Source organism: Syngnathus leptorhynchus, chromosome 10 (genome assembly GCF_054491065.1).
Source record: "Syngnathus leptorhynchus isolate UIUO chromosome 10, UIUO_Slep, whole genome shotgun sequence".
Lineage (NCBI taxonomy): Eukaryota > Metazoa > Chordata > Actinopteri > Syngnathiformes > Syngnathidae > Syngnathus > Syngnathus leptorhynchus.
The window spans coordinates 6917231-6935011 of NC_141204.1; the positions used below are offsets into that span (position 1 = coordinate 6917231).

A 17781-nucleotide genomic window follows, 5' to 3' on the forward strand; every position below is an offset into this window, starting at 1 on the left:
GTGAGACAACTTTGACGAGTTCAAGTTCTCAAAACGTCACATTCCCACAAAGACAATATACGACCGAAACATATCAGATTTACTCGGGTAACGATTTGATCCCCAAAACGCAGGGATACATGGCCCTGTCTGTACCCACAGAGTACCAGAAAGAAACACACAGCGTCCTTACAACAACAAGATATCGTCTCAAAGAATCTCCTGAAGCAAGAAATACACCCAAGAAAAGTGCTCCAGAAAGTAGGGACAGCTTCAGGTTGTGGAACACAACAGCTTTGAATCTCACTGATCTCAAAAGAAGCCCAGCTATTCAAAACCTAATCAAATATAAGATTTTGGATGAAGAGATTTTCCATAAATTTGAAAAAGGGCTGATCTCAATAGACAAAGTACAAGCATCAATCGCGCCCTATGTCGGCAAACCAACTTCCATCGCCGGAATATATGTGGAGTCGAGTAAGAAAAAGATTTCCTTCTTAGAGGCAGCTGAGAAGGGTTTCTTGGCGAAGGTGTACGCTTTGGAATTTCTGCAATCTCAGGCAGCGACAGGAAGTCTCACTGATCTGACCACGGGCCAGATATACTCCTTAGACGAGGCTCTTGAGAGAGGGATTTTTGATTCAAGCTTAAAAGACAAACTGATGGAGGCTGAGAAAGCTTTTCATGGCTATATGCATGCCGGCCAAAGGTTGTCTGTGTTCCAGGCAATGGAGGCGAGTATTCTTGAACGATACAAAGGTAAGAAGATCCTTGAAGTACAGATAGCCACCGGTGGAGTGGTTAACCCGGAAGGCAGTTTCAGAATGCCGCAGAGCGTTGCTATTGATCATGGCTTTCTAAACAAGGAGACTCTTCAAATTCTGTACGATCCAGTCCGCAATCCCAAAGGTTTCCACAACCCCGATACTGGACAGAGAGCGTACTACTGTGAAGTACTAAAGGCCTGTCTTTATGACATTGACGGTGGAGTCCTCCTCCTTCCGGTTGGGGACCGGCATCTTACCAGTAGCTCTCCCACAAGTTCCCACCGGGTGTCTGTTGTCAGCAGCAGCCGTGGGATTGAGATGTCTACCCATGAAGCTTTCAAGAAGAAACACATTGACAAGCAGACCTACCTGTTTCTGTCACAGCAGGAGAGTGAATGGCACGAGACGTCTGTAGATGACGGCAACGGAGTTTTGCGTCACATCATCACAGATGTCAAAAATGGAAGAAAGCTCTGTCTAGAGTCTGCTCTCAGTCAGAGGTTTCTTGAAACATCTGAGCTGGAACGCTACAGGAACGGCCATCTTAGTATCTACGAGATTGCCGACATCATATTTTCAAGAATGGTTGTTGTGGAGGACGTAAACAGCCCCATTGCTGGTCTTTGGGACCTCACTCGGAAGAAGAGGCTGTCAGTCCTTGAGGGATTTCAACAGGGTTTTACTGACGGGACCACTGCCTTGAAATTGCTGGAGGCCCAAGCCTGCACCGGAGGTATTTGTGACCCCTTCTCCGGGGAGAAATTTACAGTTAGTGAAGCGATTAGTAAAGGTCTTTTAAATGAGAAGCTTGCGCAGAAACTACAGCAATTTGAGCAGGTATTCAATGGCATCACTCACCCCAAGACTGCAAAGTCTGTGTCCATCACTCAGGCAGTCCAGGAAAATATTTTACCCAAGGATGTTGGCACCCGCTGTATTGAGTTTCAGCTGCTGACTGGTGGATTGATCAACCCTGACACCCACGACCGAGTCTCACTGGAGGAAGTCATTCAGAGAGGCCTTGTTGACAAAGCCACGGCCTCAGCTATTAAAGATGAAAAGTCCCACAACAAATGCCTCACTTGTCCAAAGACCAAGAGACGAATCACATTCAAAGAAGCGCTTGAAAGAAGCGTTTATGACTGCCACACTGGTTTAAGATTACTTGAGGCTGCTAAAGGTCAAGAGTTTGGATCTTTAGCAAGTTTTCTTCCCAGGAAGTTGAAATAAAAACTTGTGGGTATTCTTGTTAAAAAAAAAAGTAAATACTGGAAATATGATTTATGTTGGCGCGATGTGTAGCTATATTATTTTCTTTGCTTAAAGAATGTGTACGTAAGCATGGGATCATTGCGCTTGCCTTCAAATTAATTTGACACAGTTTTTTTTTTTATTCTTTTACTAATTATAAGACATTTTAAGTTTTAGGAGTTTTCTGTATTTCAAATATCATCCCCTTTGGGTCCAACTGAAGCATGAAAACTATTCCTATCTGAATCCCTGTACTATTTCCCCCCCCTGGTCAGTATTTGGGTCTGTTTTATCATTGTCATTTGAGGAAATTGAGATTCAACAGTTTTGTTTTTCTTGACAATTTATAGTCATTCTCTTACCCCTAACTGTTGTAATTCCAGAGATCGGTGGATGAAGAAAAGCGAGAGCACGGTGATAAAGTTAGCAAACTATTAGGTTGGATGTCTAATGTGAAACAGAATGCGAGCAATGAGGGAAATACTCTGAAAGATAGTAATGCCAACAGAGATGCTTCAAATAACTCCCAGGTAATAATAATAATATGTATTTGTTTAGTTGTTGTTAACTTGATAAAAAAATATTTTGCTTTGAGGATTTTTGTTCTTATCCTATTATGTGACTTTTAATAAAAACACATCTTTCTGATCTGCTTACGCAATATATTTGACACTATAAAGGGATCTTTTGTTAATCAAATCAAGTGCTCAGTCTGATACAAACTCCTCTTATTGTTGCACAAGCACCCATGTTTCAGACAGAGCGTCTTGAAAAGAACGTTATTTCATTCACTTTAAATAGTGTGAAAGCCCATTTGTAAAATCAAGCAAGTAATTCCTTTTAAAATACCAATTTAAAGGCTTTTAATACTAACCCAGTGTTCTCATACCTTTCATATTGCTATGCAGTTCTATAGTTAATAGTATTCATAACAATATTAGTTATGATGTTAGAAAACAGCACACCAGTTTGTCACAAACCACTGTCCCTTTATCAAACAATTGCATATATATTTGTATTTAGATTCAATATAGCACATCTAATCCTCACAAGTGACAAAGGTGAATCACACATTTCACCATCACTGTTCTAGTCATTATTTTGTACAAATATCAATGGACTTCATGACCACAATAAATGATGGCTATGCATAGAGTGGGCAAAATTTGACCCTCAGTGAGGTATTCAATTAACAATATGGGCATATGGGCAAAATATATGTGAATCTCTGTTTGTTGAGGTTCTGCGTCAGTGCTTGGGATTTAACTTGGAGCTTTCTTATCTTTATGACAGGATTTATTTCTTATGTCTAAAATACTTACATGATTAGTATTCTCTTGATAAAACTATTGACTAGTGATTGTTGGATGTTGTAGGTCTCTATGGAGGAAATGGTTACTAAGAAAGAGCAGATCGCGGAAGCTATTAGGGCCACAGAAATGATGCTGAACAAACACAGTGAAAAGTAAGTCAGGCAATTACATAACTGACATGTACAACACTGTCCTTATGCAACATACGAATTCAAAAGCTGATTTTTTTTTTCACTCACAGGATGTCAGAAGAGGAGAAAGAAAAAGCCCAGGAACAGTTGAAGGAGCTCAGTCAGGCCTACAGTGACCTTTCCCAGCATTGTTCTGATCAGCCCACACATGAACATGAGGTTGGAAGTTGTGCTTTTATTCAATGGAATGCGTTTGTATTTTGTAATGACCTCACAATGAGTGTTATCAGATTGTTCATTGCATGATAATCTCTTTTCATTCTTCTTTGTAGCAATCAGTCCAACACGTCTCATTATTTTCAATTGAAAAAAACTGCATTTTGATATTTGCAACCAGATCATTGGAGTATGCTGTAAACATGCTTAGCCGTGTCTGTTTCGGTCTTTATGCTGATATTCAACTACCTAATAAGGTTGATTCCTCCAATAGTTCACTGTGTGATGTGACTAACAAACACTTTCCGCAACAAGTTGAAGCATGATTGCTTTCACTGTACGCTGACGGCCTGACACTTTCTTGTTCGCAACGCTGATGCAGTGTTGAACTCATGCACGTGATCTTTAACATATTGGTCTACTGGTGAGTACATATTTGCCTTGATTTTTGAATACATAAAGTGTCATAATAGGTCATTAGATCAACAATAACTGGTATTATTCTCCCTTTTCATAGGACGTGAAAGCCACCAGTAGCGTGGACTGTATTTGGACCCAGGCAATGGACGGCCTGAGTAATGACATAATTGGGTTTCTCCTTCCGACCCCAGACCTGTCTAAGTCTGAGTCTCAGATGTGCTGGGATGATGTTCTCGAACACGATGCTCCTCACACATCGACAACCGGGAATTATTTGCAGGAGTTAAACATGGAGAACAAGTGCATAGAGGATTCAGACGTGACCTCCGTGTCCATCTGCGACGTCGCAGCAGCAGCGAGGGAAGCGTCCACGGTCGACGAGCTTGTCGTAAAGATGATAGAAGTCAAGCAAGTCAGTGATGGACTGAATGTGGCCTACTCAGGAGATACGGTGATGCTTAAGACAGCGTTTCAGGAAGGGCTCATTCCTGCTTCTGTCTATGTTAACATTCTCCAGAGGCAGAAAATGGCACACGACCATTCTAATGCAAATGAGTCTCATCTAGAAGCCATGCAGGTTAATAGACTGATACTGGAGTGCATAAGTGGGAATAAATCAGTGACACCAGGGAGAACTGTTAAGACTATGACATCTGTCCACAACCTAGACAGAATATTAAAGTTAAATCCCTCTGAGGAAAATGTTGCTGCCCCAACAGAAAATGATAATTCAAGAGCAACACAAACAGTTAATTCTTCCTCTGGAAACTTGGACAATGGAGATGGAGTAAGAGTAGATGCAGAAGTTCAGTGTGATTTGATGAGTTTTAGCAGTACACTCATCGTACTTGGGAACAGACATCAGTTCGTAGGCCTTGTGTTGCCTCGGCCGAATGAATGCCAGTTTAGTGCCACATCATCGGAATACTATGAGCATCGCAGCACTGATGTGTTTGAAAGCAGGCTGCTCAGCAGTAGAGGGAAAGTCGCAGCTTTTTATATTCCAGAAAATTCTGAGGTTGTAGATATCAATTGTGCCGTACAAAACGGTTACATTGACGTTTACACGGCAGACATCTTAAAATCCATAGAAATCCCTGATGAGTTTCTCGATGTTGATCACCTTGATGAAAAGTTTTCATCTTGGCTCATGTGTCGAAAACTCAGAGTAGATGGACGTAGCCCTGCCGGAGTTGCGTTTACTCCTTTGGAGACAAAGCAGCTTTTTACATCCTACCTAATGATAAACAGTTACATCGACCCAAAGTCTCAAAAAAGGGTTTTAATACTTGACAAGCCATTAATTAGAATGATCCATTTATTTCTTGAAGATTCTGTATTATATGATAGCACCCAACACAGTATGGTGCCTTGGACTATCAATACTGAAGATCTTTCAGAGCAGGTGGACTTTGAGCTGCCATTCATAAGTGAGAAAGCAGAAGAAATGGTGATAAACACAAAGAATTACAAAATCAATCCGCATCATTCCGTCCCCTCATTTGATGGGGTACTTGACAACAACATAAATGTAAATGATGATCTAAAAATGGATTGTATGGATAATGGCACAGAAGCTGTTACGCTCACTGAAAGGCCAACAGACTACCAAACGCTTGATGATAATTTATATATTGAGGATCAATACGATGCTAATGATGTTTGCAAGATTCCAACTACCCAAGAGCTTGCTTTTATCAACAGATGTAATGCTGACTCACCATCGGTGTGCTCAGAGGAAAGCAGCCATCAACTTGCTGCACAGCTTAGTGCTGAGCCATTGTGCAATGCATCGAGGACGATCAATAACACTTCAGATGGTGATGTGTTTAAGGGAGGAAAACATTACGGTGATATTCAGTTGGATGCACAGTTTGAAGAAAAGGGCATTTTGGATGACACATCTGTCAATGACCTGGAGGGAAACACTGAGGAGACAGAGGAAGACATTTATTCAGCAGATTTGATTTATTCAGAAGGAAAGTGCAGCCTGCCATACCCAGATGATAATAATCTTGGTCCTGTTGATGTGAACGAAGACCGAGAAACACAGAAATCATCCAAAAGAAAGTCTTCTCTCCTGATAGAGGATGATATTGTTTTAGTTTTAGATGATGAGGCAGGAAAATATTTAACGGAGATAAGTGATCATCATTCTTCTTCATTACTCTCTGGTCATGAGCCACTGATGATGTCACCCTCCTTTAGGGAGGAGGTTTCTCCCGAGTGTGTCCTTGACTTGGAAAAATCGGCTTCATTCTCTGATGTCACCAACTCACTTAATGGAGTCATTAAACTACTGGCTGATAAGCAGGATGAGTACCGTGAAACTGCTGCTTCATCTTCACATTGTGCTATTGCACTAGAAAGCCACAGTGAGTCTTCCACTGATGCTAATCAATGTTACAAGGTTAATGCAATGTCCAGTGAGAATGATTTCTACAAAGCTGGACATTTGACAAATTGCGAATTGGGCAAATCATCACTTTGGGTGGCCCCTTTTGTTGAGGGTGTACAAGGTAGCTCTGTCACAGAAGATGGCGACAGACTCCAGGAGATATTTCTTCCTTCAGAGAGTGGTTATGATCTCAAACCTGAGCCCAATACTTCAAAGCATGATCTGCTCAGTGAAAGAGTTTTGAACCCATCATCCTTTCCGTCTGTTTCATCGAATGAATTTACAGCAAAAAATCCTTATAATGATGAAAGCTGTGATATAGGCTTTGTTCATCAGGAACAACCACTGACTGCTTTGAGATGCAGTCCAGTACACCCAGAAGAAAGACAAATAACAGAACCAAGTGATTCTGAGGAGAACTATCTCAAATCAAGGGAGGTGTGTGTAGGAGAATCATGTCAACAGAATATAAATATGGCTGAATCAGTTTCAAGCCCACCCACTTCACCAGACTCCACCCAAAATTCTGTGATCCAAGTGAAACACAAACGCAATATACTACTTAATGATCAAAATGGGATGGATGTAGATGGGAAACCTAATGCTGCTTGTGTTCTTGTGGAGTCCGGTCTAACCAATATCGCTGGGAATGATGCATTCAGTTCAGACAAAAATAAAACTGATGATGAAGTCCATGAAATAAAGCCTGGGATGCTAACCGGAAATGTGAAAGATGAATATGATGCCTTAACAATACAAGCGATAGAGGAGTCCATCACCACCACTAGAAGAGATGAAGATAAGTCTGATGCCCCAGCCAGAAACGACAAAATGAAGACTCATATCTCAGCCACAAACAATGAAGAAGACGTTGGTGTTCAAATGAAAAAGGATGAAGTGTCGTTTGATGCCCCAAGGGGAGATATTCAAGAGGATGATGCGGACAATGTTTTTGGAAACATTGAAGTGAATTCTGACAACCTAATGAGAAAAGATGAAGAGTGGTATGACACCCCATCTATAAAAGATGAAGAGAACACCTTTTCACCAAATGGACAGGATAAAGAATATACCAGCATGCCAATTGGAGATGATGAAGTGAGGTCTTGCCCTCAACCTATAGAACAGGATAATGATGCTCCAACTGAACAAAATGAACAAATTAATACTCAAACTAAAAACGTGGAAGACAAGTCCATTGTTCTGCATGAAAAAGATGAAAATGAGTCTATGAGCTCACTCATAAAACATGATGACGGGTTTCATACCCTCACTGGAAACACTGAAGATGAACACAATATCTTAACTACAAGCAACAAAGAAAGTTCTGATATTCCACTCACAAAAGATGAATATGGATCTCATGGATTTCAAGAAGAACCTGATGTACCGACCAGAAGAGATGATAAAAATCATAATGTTTCGCCAGTAAAAGATGAAGAGAGATCTGATGACTTGGTTAAAAAAGTGAAGCAAGAGCTCATCTGTTTAGATGCACAAAGTTTGAACAAAACTGAAACACAACAAGAGGGGAAAATCCATAAAATGAAGCCTTGTTTTCTTATCAGAGAAGATGAAGTGAGTGAAAATGATGGTGCATTAATTAGAAAAGAGGTTGGAGAATCAAATGCCACGAATGCAAGAAATAAAGAGTTGTCTAAAACTGGAAATGATGAAAACAAGATCACAATCTCAACTGTAATAGATGAAGACTGTAGCACCCAACAAGAAAAAGATGAACGGGTTTATGACGCCTCACTAATGAAAAATGAAGATGGACCAAATGACCCAACAAGACCAAACAAATCCCATGACCAACTTGGAAAGGATGAAGACTACTCTTTTGATACAATAAGCAAAACTGGAAAGGAGTCTGACTCTCCAACTACAAGAGATGAGGCTGTGTCTTATGTCCCACTTATAAAAAATGAGAGTGGTTCTAATTCTCTACCTGCAAAAGATGAAGAGCTGTCTGTTGCCTCACCTCAAAAGGAGGAAAAAGATTCTGATGCCTTGCTATTGAAAGATGAAGAGCAGTATAACAACACAATTAGAAAGCCTAATTCTGATCCCCAAACTAGAAGAAACAAAGATGAAATGGTGGAATGTGATGCCCTACCGGTGAATCATGAAAACGAGTCTCCCTCAATAATGAAAGACAAAGAGGGATCTAATTGCACAACTGTGAATGTTAAATCATCTGATGGCCCAACTATAAAAGATAAAGCGAACTCATGCACACAAACTGGAAAAGAAGATTTTAAAGACCCAACTGGAAACACGATAGAGAAGTCAAATAACCAAATTAAAAGAGATGAAGACAACTCTGATGCTCCACCAGCAAACGATGAAAAGTGGTCTGATGCCACATTAATAAAAGATGAAGGGGACTGTGAAAACTCAACTGGAAACTTTGAGACCCCAATTAATAGAGAGAATGAAAATTCAGATGCCCAATGTGGAATGCATGAGAGCAATGTTGTTCCAACAAGAAAATATGAAAAATGTTTTGATGCCTCACTTATAAAAGATAAGCAAGGGTCTGATGACGCAACTGTAGAAGTTGAAGGGGAAGAGGAGTATGATAACGCAACTACAAGAGACAAAAACGACTCCGGTGCACAAAAAGACAATTCAGTTGCTCCAACACAAATAGATGAAGAGAAGTCTGATGCCCAACCTCTGTCATGTAAAGAAGATACCTTGACTGGAAACATTTTCAACGAGTCTTATGCCCCAGATAAAAGAGAAAAGGACTCTGAACTACCAACTGGAATCATTGAAGAGGAGTCCAGCACTTCGAATAAACAAGATGAACCAGAGTCTGAACAAGATGAAGAAGGCTCTGTAACTCTACCTGGAAAAGATCAAGGCGACTATTTTACTCACATAGGAGAAGACGAGGGGGAGGCTGTGTTTGCAGGTCAAAGTCTCGTAAAATATGAAAAGGAGTCTGACGTCTCAATTATAAAAGATATAATTGAGTATCCTGGCATATTCCAAAAAGAGTGTTGTATCCCAATTGAAGGCAATGAATTCTGGTCTCATACCTCATCAAGAAAAGATGACGAGAAGGATGACGAGAAGTCTCTAACGCCAGCTGAAAGTATCCACGAAGATTCTTGTACCATGTATAGGGAAAATGAACAAGACTCTGAAAACGCTGCCAAGTCTGATAACCAACTTGGAAATAATAACGGTAATTATTCTACTCCGACTGAAGATGGAATGGAGTCTGATGTCATGCCTGTACAATATGAACAGGGGTCTGATTCTTTACTCCTAAAAGATGAAACGGCATCTCATGACACAACTAAAAAAAATCAAGAGTCTGATATCTCAACTACAAGAAATGAAGACTTATATCATGCCACATCTATAAAAGCATTTAATGCCCAAACTGGAAAAAATGAAGATGATTCTGATTCCCCAGGGTTATTTGTCTCACTTTTGAAAGACGAAGAAGGCTGTGACGTGCCTGCGAAACACATTGAAGAAGAGTCCAATAGCCCAGCTAGAAGAAATAAAGAACACTTTGGAAAAGATGAGTGCATTGATACCCTGACTGGAAATATTGAAGAAACATTCCATGTTCCAACTAAAAAAGCTAAAGACTCTGAAGATGTGTCTGAGAAGGATGATGACAATGATCTAACTGGGAAAGTTGAAGAGGAGTCCAATGCCCTGTCTAGAAGAGATGATAAAGCTTCTGATGCAGCACTCGGAAAAAAGAAATATGATTCTGACGCACCATCTGAAAAAGACGACTTTGATGCACCACCTGAAGGTTTTGAACAGCGGTTTGAGCCTTTCCTAATAAATGACGAGTTGAATACTCCAATAAGAGATGCAGAAGACTCTTATGTATTTCCTTCAAATTATGAAGCGTCATCTGAAGCCACGCTTGTAAAAGATAAGGAGAACTCTCCAACTGGAACAAATCATGAAGACGCAAAAGATGAACGGAACTCAGAATCTCCAATAGAAAAAGAGAAAGATCCGACACTTGCTTCCACCATCCAGCTGCAGTTTCTACAGGTACTTCAAAGTGTCTCCTCAGGCCAAAACCTCTCAATGCTCCAGGAAGTGATGGAGAGCCGTGACACTCACACCCTGGAATGTATCAAGGAGGAGAGCTCAGAGGATGAACTGCTGGCAGAGCAGTCGCCTATTCTCTCCGCTGATAATATGGACGAGATCAAGAACCCGGTAAACCATCTCATCTTTGGTGGAAATGACACCCAATTTCTCTGTTTGCCTTTCAAACATCTGATGTGGATTTCTGATTCTTTCCTACAGATATTCTCTACCCAGGAGTATCTCGAGTGTGTTGGGAGACTCCAAGATCACGCCGATGTTTTAGACGATGTTAGAAAAGACCTTTTAATCGGAGAACCAAATGGCACCAACATGGAGGAATTGCAGATGCAAATAGATGAAATCCAGGTTAGAAACTCAATTCTAGGACATATGAGTGAAGCCACAACATTAGGTACACTTGCACAATCATATCTAAATACAACAATTGTGCAGGTGTACTTAATTTTGTGGTTTGTTTCTGTACAGTACATTTTAATTCTTAAATTTGCTTTCATCCAGTCACTGGAGTCACAAGTTTACTTACTAGCTGGTGTCCTGACTGAAGATATGGAAAAGGCCAAACAGCTCTTAAATACGCCTGACGAGAACATCCCCTCACAAATCCGTAAAGATCTGTCTTCGACATATGAGGAATTACAGCAAAGTTTTACTACGGTTTGTCAAGAGTGTGCAGAAAAAACTCAGTCACTGTTTCGTGCCATGGAAAATAGTAAGAAGGTGAGTTTTGAAACAGAAATAAATGCAGCACGAGAATTTTTATTGGCCTTGATTCGCTCTTACCGTGATTTCAGGCATATTTGGAATCAACATACCAGAAACATCTTGCTGATCTCGATATGTTGGTGGGCCTCATCCAAAAGCAACTAAATATGGCAGATGTGGATTTCAACACTTATGATGTTGAATCACTCAAATGTTGCATCCAAAGAAACAAGGTATTTTAATTGCTAAATGATCTAAACCAGCTTTACGTAAACATTTTGGAAGAAGCAACACTTTCCTTGCAGAGGAAAAAAAACGTGTACTCCTTTTTTCTTGTTCCAGGATGCTGAGAGTCATCTTCATCAAGACGTTAAACTCAAATTAGAGGACGTCACATTTGCTATCCAGAGTTTTATTTCTGAGCACGCTCACTTATTGAGTCCCGCTCAGAGCAGTTGCCTCCTCAAGTGCCTCAGTGGCACTCAGAGAACGTTCAGGGACCAGATGGACAAACTTGTCGCCATGAGCTCTACCTTAGATGTCCTCTTGGACACCAAGGAAAAGGAAGACCAGAAGAAGGTCAATATCACAGATGACGTAACATCTGTGTTGGCATGGATCTTATTTTTTTTGTATCTCATTTGTTTATTTATGAATATAGTTGACGGAATACTAATGCATGTGTCATGTTCTATAATTGTAAAGCGCAGCAAAGTTTTGTTCTGACGAGAAACTGTGACGGCATGATCCAGTGCTTTACACTAACCTCTCTGCCGATTGTGTTTGACAGGCCTCCAAGAAACCCTTGTGCAATTAACGTTGGAAACAACACACTGCTGGAATTCCTTCCACAGTGATCTAATACATTTACTCAATCTGTGTAACGTCTCTCTGTTTTTTGTTTCTTCTCAAGACCAATGCGATGACTGGCCAGCATGTTTACAGCATACCAGATCTTATGCCCAATGAGATTTCTGATGCATATTTTGATTGACTTTGTCTGTCTAAGCAAATATTTTTAATAATCAGATGGCCTTGCCTTTTTTTCATCTACAGCTCATATTGGAAAGGCAGCAAGAGATTGCAGACAAGTTAGAGGAAGTGTGCGACAGTCTCACTTTGACTGAGAACCGTCTGATCGGGCACCAACAGCAGGCTAGTAATGCCGAGTGCGTCACAGACCTCCAGCAGTACCAGCAGGAGCATCAGGTACAACAAACATTTGGTTTTAATTGACATCATGTTCTAACCTTTTCTCTTGTTAAATGCGTCATTTCAAGGCCTTGCAAAAAGATGTCTTGACAAACGCCACTGCGCTGAATGAGGTCATAACAAGTACGAAAACGTTTTTGGAGGAAAATCGGGGCAAGTTGACGTCGGAGCAAATTGTTGATATTGAGACCAAGTTGGAAGAAGCAAAAAGCAAAGCTAGGTTTATCCAAAAACAAGCTGAGGAGTCCAGGAAAGACTTAGAGAAGGTTGTAACCACTGCTATAAAGCAGGAGAGTGAAAAGGTAAGCAAATGTTTACCTTTATACATCTTTAATGTATACTACTAGAATGTAAATGCAAATATTTTATTGTGCTACTTGATGGCAAATTGTCTATTCAGGCTGCAGCTGTTGAGCGTCTTGAGGAAAGCAGGAACAAAATAGAAAGTCTACTAGGTTGGATCTCAAATATTGGGGATCAAAATGGAAGAAGCATTGATGAAACAGACCTCATAAGCAAAGACAATGGAAACGTGCCAGAGGAGACATTAGACAAGTTGCGGAAAGGAAAGAAGGATGATGCAAATGGAAACAATTTACTTCAAAGTGAAAGTGGTTTTCATGGGCAAAGTGACGCCTGCATGGATGTTGACAAGCAGTATGAAAGAGTCAAGGTACGTTTGATTTACTGCATCACAAGACACACAAACCTGGTATTTGGCAAAAAAAAAAAAGTTTTTGCTGTTCATCCTCATATATATAATATTATTATGAATTCAAATTGGAGTATGAAGTTTTTGTCATGCTTTTATGGCTGAGAAGTGTACAACACGTTTTTTTTTTTTATTATACTTGATGTCTTTTTTGTGTTGCTGCAGGCTCACCATCAGGAGATTCTGTCCCAGCAACAGGATTTGATCATGGCCACCCAGTCAGCCCAAGCTCTTCTGGACAAGCAAGCCGATGTTCTGTCTCCACAGGAAAAGGAAAAACTGGAGAAGAACATTCTGGAACTGAAGGGGCGCTACAATGCCTCTCTCACACAAGCTGAGCAGCAGATGAAGCAGGTACAATGTGTCCAGGAGGAGCTGAAGAAATTTCAGGATGATTGCAAAGAGTTTGAGGACTGGTTAAAACAGGCTGAGGGTGAGGTGGAGCATTTGGGTGCCTCAGCGGGTTCACTAAAAATCCTCAATGACAAACTTCTCAGACAGAAGAACTTTTCAGAGGATGTCATCTCTCACAAGGGAGACCTTCGTTTCATCACCATTTCGGGCCAGAAAGTTCTGGATGTGGCAAAAGCATGTGGAGTCGCTGACCCAGTGGCTAAAAATAGCCTGATGCAAGTGGATACTTCAGGAACTTGTTCTGCTGTCAAGGACAAACTAGACTCTGCAGCTAGTCGATATAAGACACTTCACTCTCAGGTATTTTGTTGGGAAAATCACTTGCATGTAGCGTCACGTATCTACCACTTGGTGACAGCATTTGTCTTAGAAAAAAAAAATGTTGATTCCATGCCACACCTTAAATTATCATTTAATTGATTTCAGTGCAATCAACTTGGCAACAATCTCAAAGATGTCGTTGACAAGTATAAGAAATACGATGACTCAAGTTCGGATCTACTTAAGTGGCTCGGGAGTTCCGAAGAGGAGGCGAGAAAGCAGCAGTCAGAGGCCATCGCTGCTGAGCCACAAATTCTCCAGACACAGCTGGAGGACACCAAGGCATATAACTTGATTGGTTATAAGCATTATGGCTGTTATTATTTTTGTAACGACAGCTTTATTTTGACTCTATCTTCCTCACCGCATATTAAGAACTTTATGTTGTCATCTGCAGGCTTTACAAGGTCAGATGAGCGGACATCAGACTGCTATTGACACGCTCCGCAAAACAGCAGATTCTTTGATCTCATCTGATGGAAACCTGCTGAGCAACATAGATGAGATCCAAGAGACAGTAGGTAAGAGTCGACATGTCCTTATAGCTGCTTTTTAAATCATCATTTGGATTATTGAAGTTTTATTGACAACCGGATACTTGTTTTTGTGCTCCAGATGACATTGTGGAGCGGTATGACAATTTGTCCAAGTCTGTGAGTGATCGCAATGAGAAGTTGCAGATGACTTTGACTCGCTCCATGAGTGTTCAGGACGGACTGGATGAGATGATGGGATGGATGGAGGGAGTGGAAAACAGCGTGAAAGAGAATGGCACAATTCCACTGGACTCTGCATCCATCACAGATATGTTGAGCAAAGAAACAGTATGTGTTTTTCTTTCATGTTCTTTTTCCAGTGTTGGAGTCAAATTCTAAATAATATGATGTGCTTTTAAAGGCCATAGAGCAGGACATAGCAAGTCGCCAGAGCAGCATCGCAGCTATGAAATCTAAAGTGACGAAGTTTGTGGAAACAGCCGACCCAACCTCCGCGGCACTCCTGCAGTCCAAGATGGATGCCCTCTCCCAGCGCTTCTTGGACACCTGTGACAAGCACAAGCAGAAAGTTTCACGTCTGGAACAGCTTAAAGACAAGGTGGAGCAGTTTGAGAAGGTCGCAGAAAATGTCCAGCAGTTTGTTATGAAGCGTTCGCAAGATCTGCATGAGACCGACGGCCCAGGGAAAACCTTTGAAGAACTCTCTGAGCTAACGCAGGTGAGTAGACTGCCCAAAAAAATACAATTTAGCTGCTGTTGCTGAAACAAACAACAAAGAATGTGTTTTTTTCTTCCAGAAAACAAAAGCTGAGATGGCTGAACATGCCAGTAATTTGGAGAAGTTGCAGACGTTGTCGAAGGAGCTGTGTGAAATGAGCAAAGATGGTAACAAAGCAGTGATGCAGAGCAAGATGGATAATCTCTCAAACATCTTCAGCACCTTCAAAGACACTCTCAAAGAAAAGTACTTTCCATTTCCTAACTTTGCGTGTGAAAAAGGTGCACAGAGTAAACAAATGACACTTGCTGACTTGTTTTGTCGCCTCTGCAGGGAAGAGGAGGTATCATCCTGTCAGGACCTGCTCGGAGAGTTTAGGTCTGCGGCCAGTGCTCTCAGCAAGTGGCTAGAAGAGACCAATGAGAAAGTGCCCGTGGTGCAGAAAAGTTGCAGTGCAAAAAGTTTGGAGAAGGACCTCCAAGTAGTCACTGTGAGTCACCAGATACAGTTGTGATAAATCCAAATTTCCAAATCATGAAAGCAACATTTTATATCTCTCCAGCTGCCATTTATCCAACATTCTGATGAATAAAACTTTTTTTTATAGGGATTACTGGAGGAATGGACATCCAAAGGCCCTGCTGTGCAGGACTTGAACAATAGAGGATCTTCACTATGTAGCCACATTGCGATTCTCACATCCCCTGCCAAAGCGAAGATCCCTAACAAAACAGGTAAACCCACACAACACCATCTGTATGAATCATAAAAAAAGTGCAAGATTGTTATTATTGTGCATGTCAATGTTGCATCATTGCTAACTGAGAAATGTGTCCTTGACTTAAGCTTTGTCCTCATGTCTTTGCATTAGCTCTTACTAACGGTGGTGGTCCAGCGAGCCATTCCTACCTAACCAATAAAGGTAATAATCGAGTGTGCAAGAGGGTATTGGAAAGTGAATGAAATTAACATTCCTCGGTTTGGCTATGTTGTCGGACTGGATAATGTACTGAAATGTTATTAGGGGCATGCAATACAATCAAATTATGTCTAACATAAAGTCTGGACTGTTTGTTCTATACCAGGGAAAACCTTGGCATGAGAAGCTTTGGAACTTGATTTCATTTCTAAATATTTGTATCTCTTAACATAATTCTCAAATGTAAGCGCTGTACATTTACGATATGAGGTCACCTCTAAAGCTTTTTCCAAAGTGAGTTGATGTATATGATTTATATAAAGTAGGTCATGAAATCACTAAAACACATCGACTTTTATCTTAAATTCTTCTCTCACTTTCTGAAAATATGTTTGGGCCCATTAGCCTGTAATGTGTACCATTGTGTCAGTAATGTGTTAACTTGCCAAACAAAGAAACGACAAGCTATTCATCTTTTAATTGTATTAATTCCTCAGAGCTGATGACAATTCAGCAAAATATGTCCTTCGTCAATGAGGGCTATTCCTGTCTGGGTGACACTCTGAAGAGTCGAGCAGCTGAGCTGAACGGATCCGTGCGGGAGCTGAAGGATGCCAAAAAGGAGACGGAAAACATGATGACGTGGCTGGAGGACATGAAAAAGACAGCAGCTTCTTGGAAGAATGGTGCCACAGAGAAAGATGCAGTGAAAACACAACTTGAACAGCAGAAGGTGATGAGAGCACTTTTTAAGTACTCTTTAAAAAAAAAAAAAATGATCCTGTGAAAATTTCTAGCAACTTGACAGGTTGTCTTTAAATGCTGCAAAAAAGACGCATCCATGGATTTTACTATTATGATCTTAGTTCATTTCATATAATTAAAAATCGGCGAAGTGAGCAAGAATATTGCTCTTTAATATCTCCAATCCATATAAAGATGCAAGCCTTTTTTCTCAGGCCGAATTTAACGAGCGTGAAATTACAATTCATATTGATTCAATAAAGACGGACGAACGGACAGACAGCATCCAACGTATTTTTTTTTCCTGTAATTATTTGTTTGTTCTTTAGGTGTTTGAAGAGGACATGAAGCAGAAGAAAGAGCAGCTCCACAAGCTGAGGGAGAAGCTCATTGACTTGATTGAAACTCATCCAAACTCACAAGAAGCTGACAAATGGAAGCAGATGTTGGCAGAAATTGGTAAGCATTAATAGTTATTTTATGGAATCCCATAAATATAATTTGACTTTTAAAATCTCTTGAGGCTGTGATTGACTCGTGATTTGTCCAGAATGCACCCTGCCTGTCGTCGAATGTCATAGCAGCTGCTTTTTGAAATTAAATTAACACCTTTAGATAGCCAAATGCTGCCCAGTGTGAGATATGGACACTTCACGGAATGACGCTGACTCATGCTCTGTTGCTGTAGATGCTGCTTGGGCAGATATCAGTGGCTCCGCGTTGGAGAGAAAGCAGCACTTGGAGCAGTCCAACAAGAATTTGGACATTGTCCAAAGTACTCAACTTCAGCTTGGTCAGTGGCTGTCAGAGAAGGAGATGATGATGAGTGTCCTTGGACCGCTCTCTATTGACCCCAACATGCTGAAAATGCAGAAGCAACAAGTCCAGGTAATCGCAATTAAAGTTGTTTCAAAAGTACAACGTTTTAGAGATAAAGGTAGATATACATATTACTGTACCAAAAAA

General features: G+C 40.7%; 1 protein-coding gene across 17 annotated transcripts in view; it reads left to right on the forward strand.

Annotated features, from left to right (window-relative positions):
- dst (dystonin) overlaps nucleotides 1–17781 on the forward strand; it is a 76243-nt gene that overhangs the window by 31243 nt on the left and 27219 nt on the right. For 15 of the 17 annotated variants that reach the window (XM_085922626.1, XM_085922624.1, XM_085922612.1 and 12 more), the window contains 23 exons: nucleotides 2381–2527; nucleotides 3374–3462; nucleotides 3552–3660; nucleotides 4175–10684; nucleotides 10775–10921; nucleotides 11075–11293; nucleotides 11368–11511; nucleotides 11621–11857; nucleotides 12335–12487; nucleotides 12559–12792; nucleotides 12891–13163; nucleotides 13368–13916; nucleotides 14043–14219; nucleotides 14335–14458; nucleotides 14553–14761; nucleotides 14835–15152; nucleotides 15232–15398; nucleotides 15486–15642; nucleotides 15760–15886; nucleotides 16024–16074; nucleotides 16569–16804; nucleotides 17145–17274; nucleotides 17504–17703. In XM_085922626.1, the coding sequence (XP_085778752.1) occupies nucleotides 2381–2527; nucleotides 3374–3462; nucleotides 3552–3660; nucleotides 4175–10684; nucleotides 10775–10921; nucleotides 11075–11293; nucleotides 11368–11511; nucleotides 11621–11857; nucleotides 12335–12487; nucleotides 12559–12792; nucleotides 12891–13163; nucleotides 13368–13916; nucleotides 14043–14219; nucleotides 14335–14458; nucleotides 14553–14761; nucleotides 14835–15152; nucleotides 15232–15398; nucleotides 15486–15642; nucleotides 15760–15886; nucleotides 16024–16074; nucleotides 16569–16804; nucleotides 17145–17274; nucleotides 17504–17703 (10707 nt within the window). The remainder of the gene's footprint in view (nucleotides 1–2380; nucleotides 2528–3373; nucleotides 3463–3551; nucleotides 3661–4174; nucleotides 10685–10774; nucleotides 10922–11074; nucleotides 11294–11367; nucleotides 11512–11620; nucleotides 11858–12334; nucleotides 12488–12558; nucleotides 12793–12890; nucleotides 13164–13367; nucleotides 13917–14042; nucleotides 14220–14334; nucleotides 14459–14552; nucleotides 14762–14834; nucleotides 15153–15231; nucleotides 15399–15485; nucleotides 15643–15759; nucleotides 15887–16023; nucleotides 16075–16568; nucleotides 16805–17144; nucleotides 17275–17503; nucleotides 17704–17781) is intronic. The other 2 variants (XM_085922628.1, XM_085922623.1) reach the window with 1 other exon arrangement.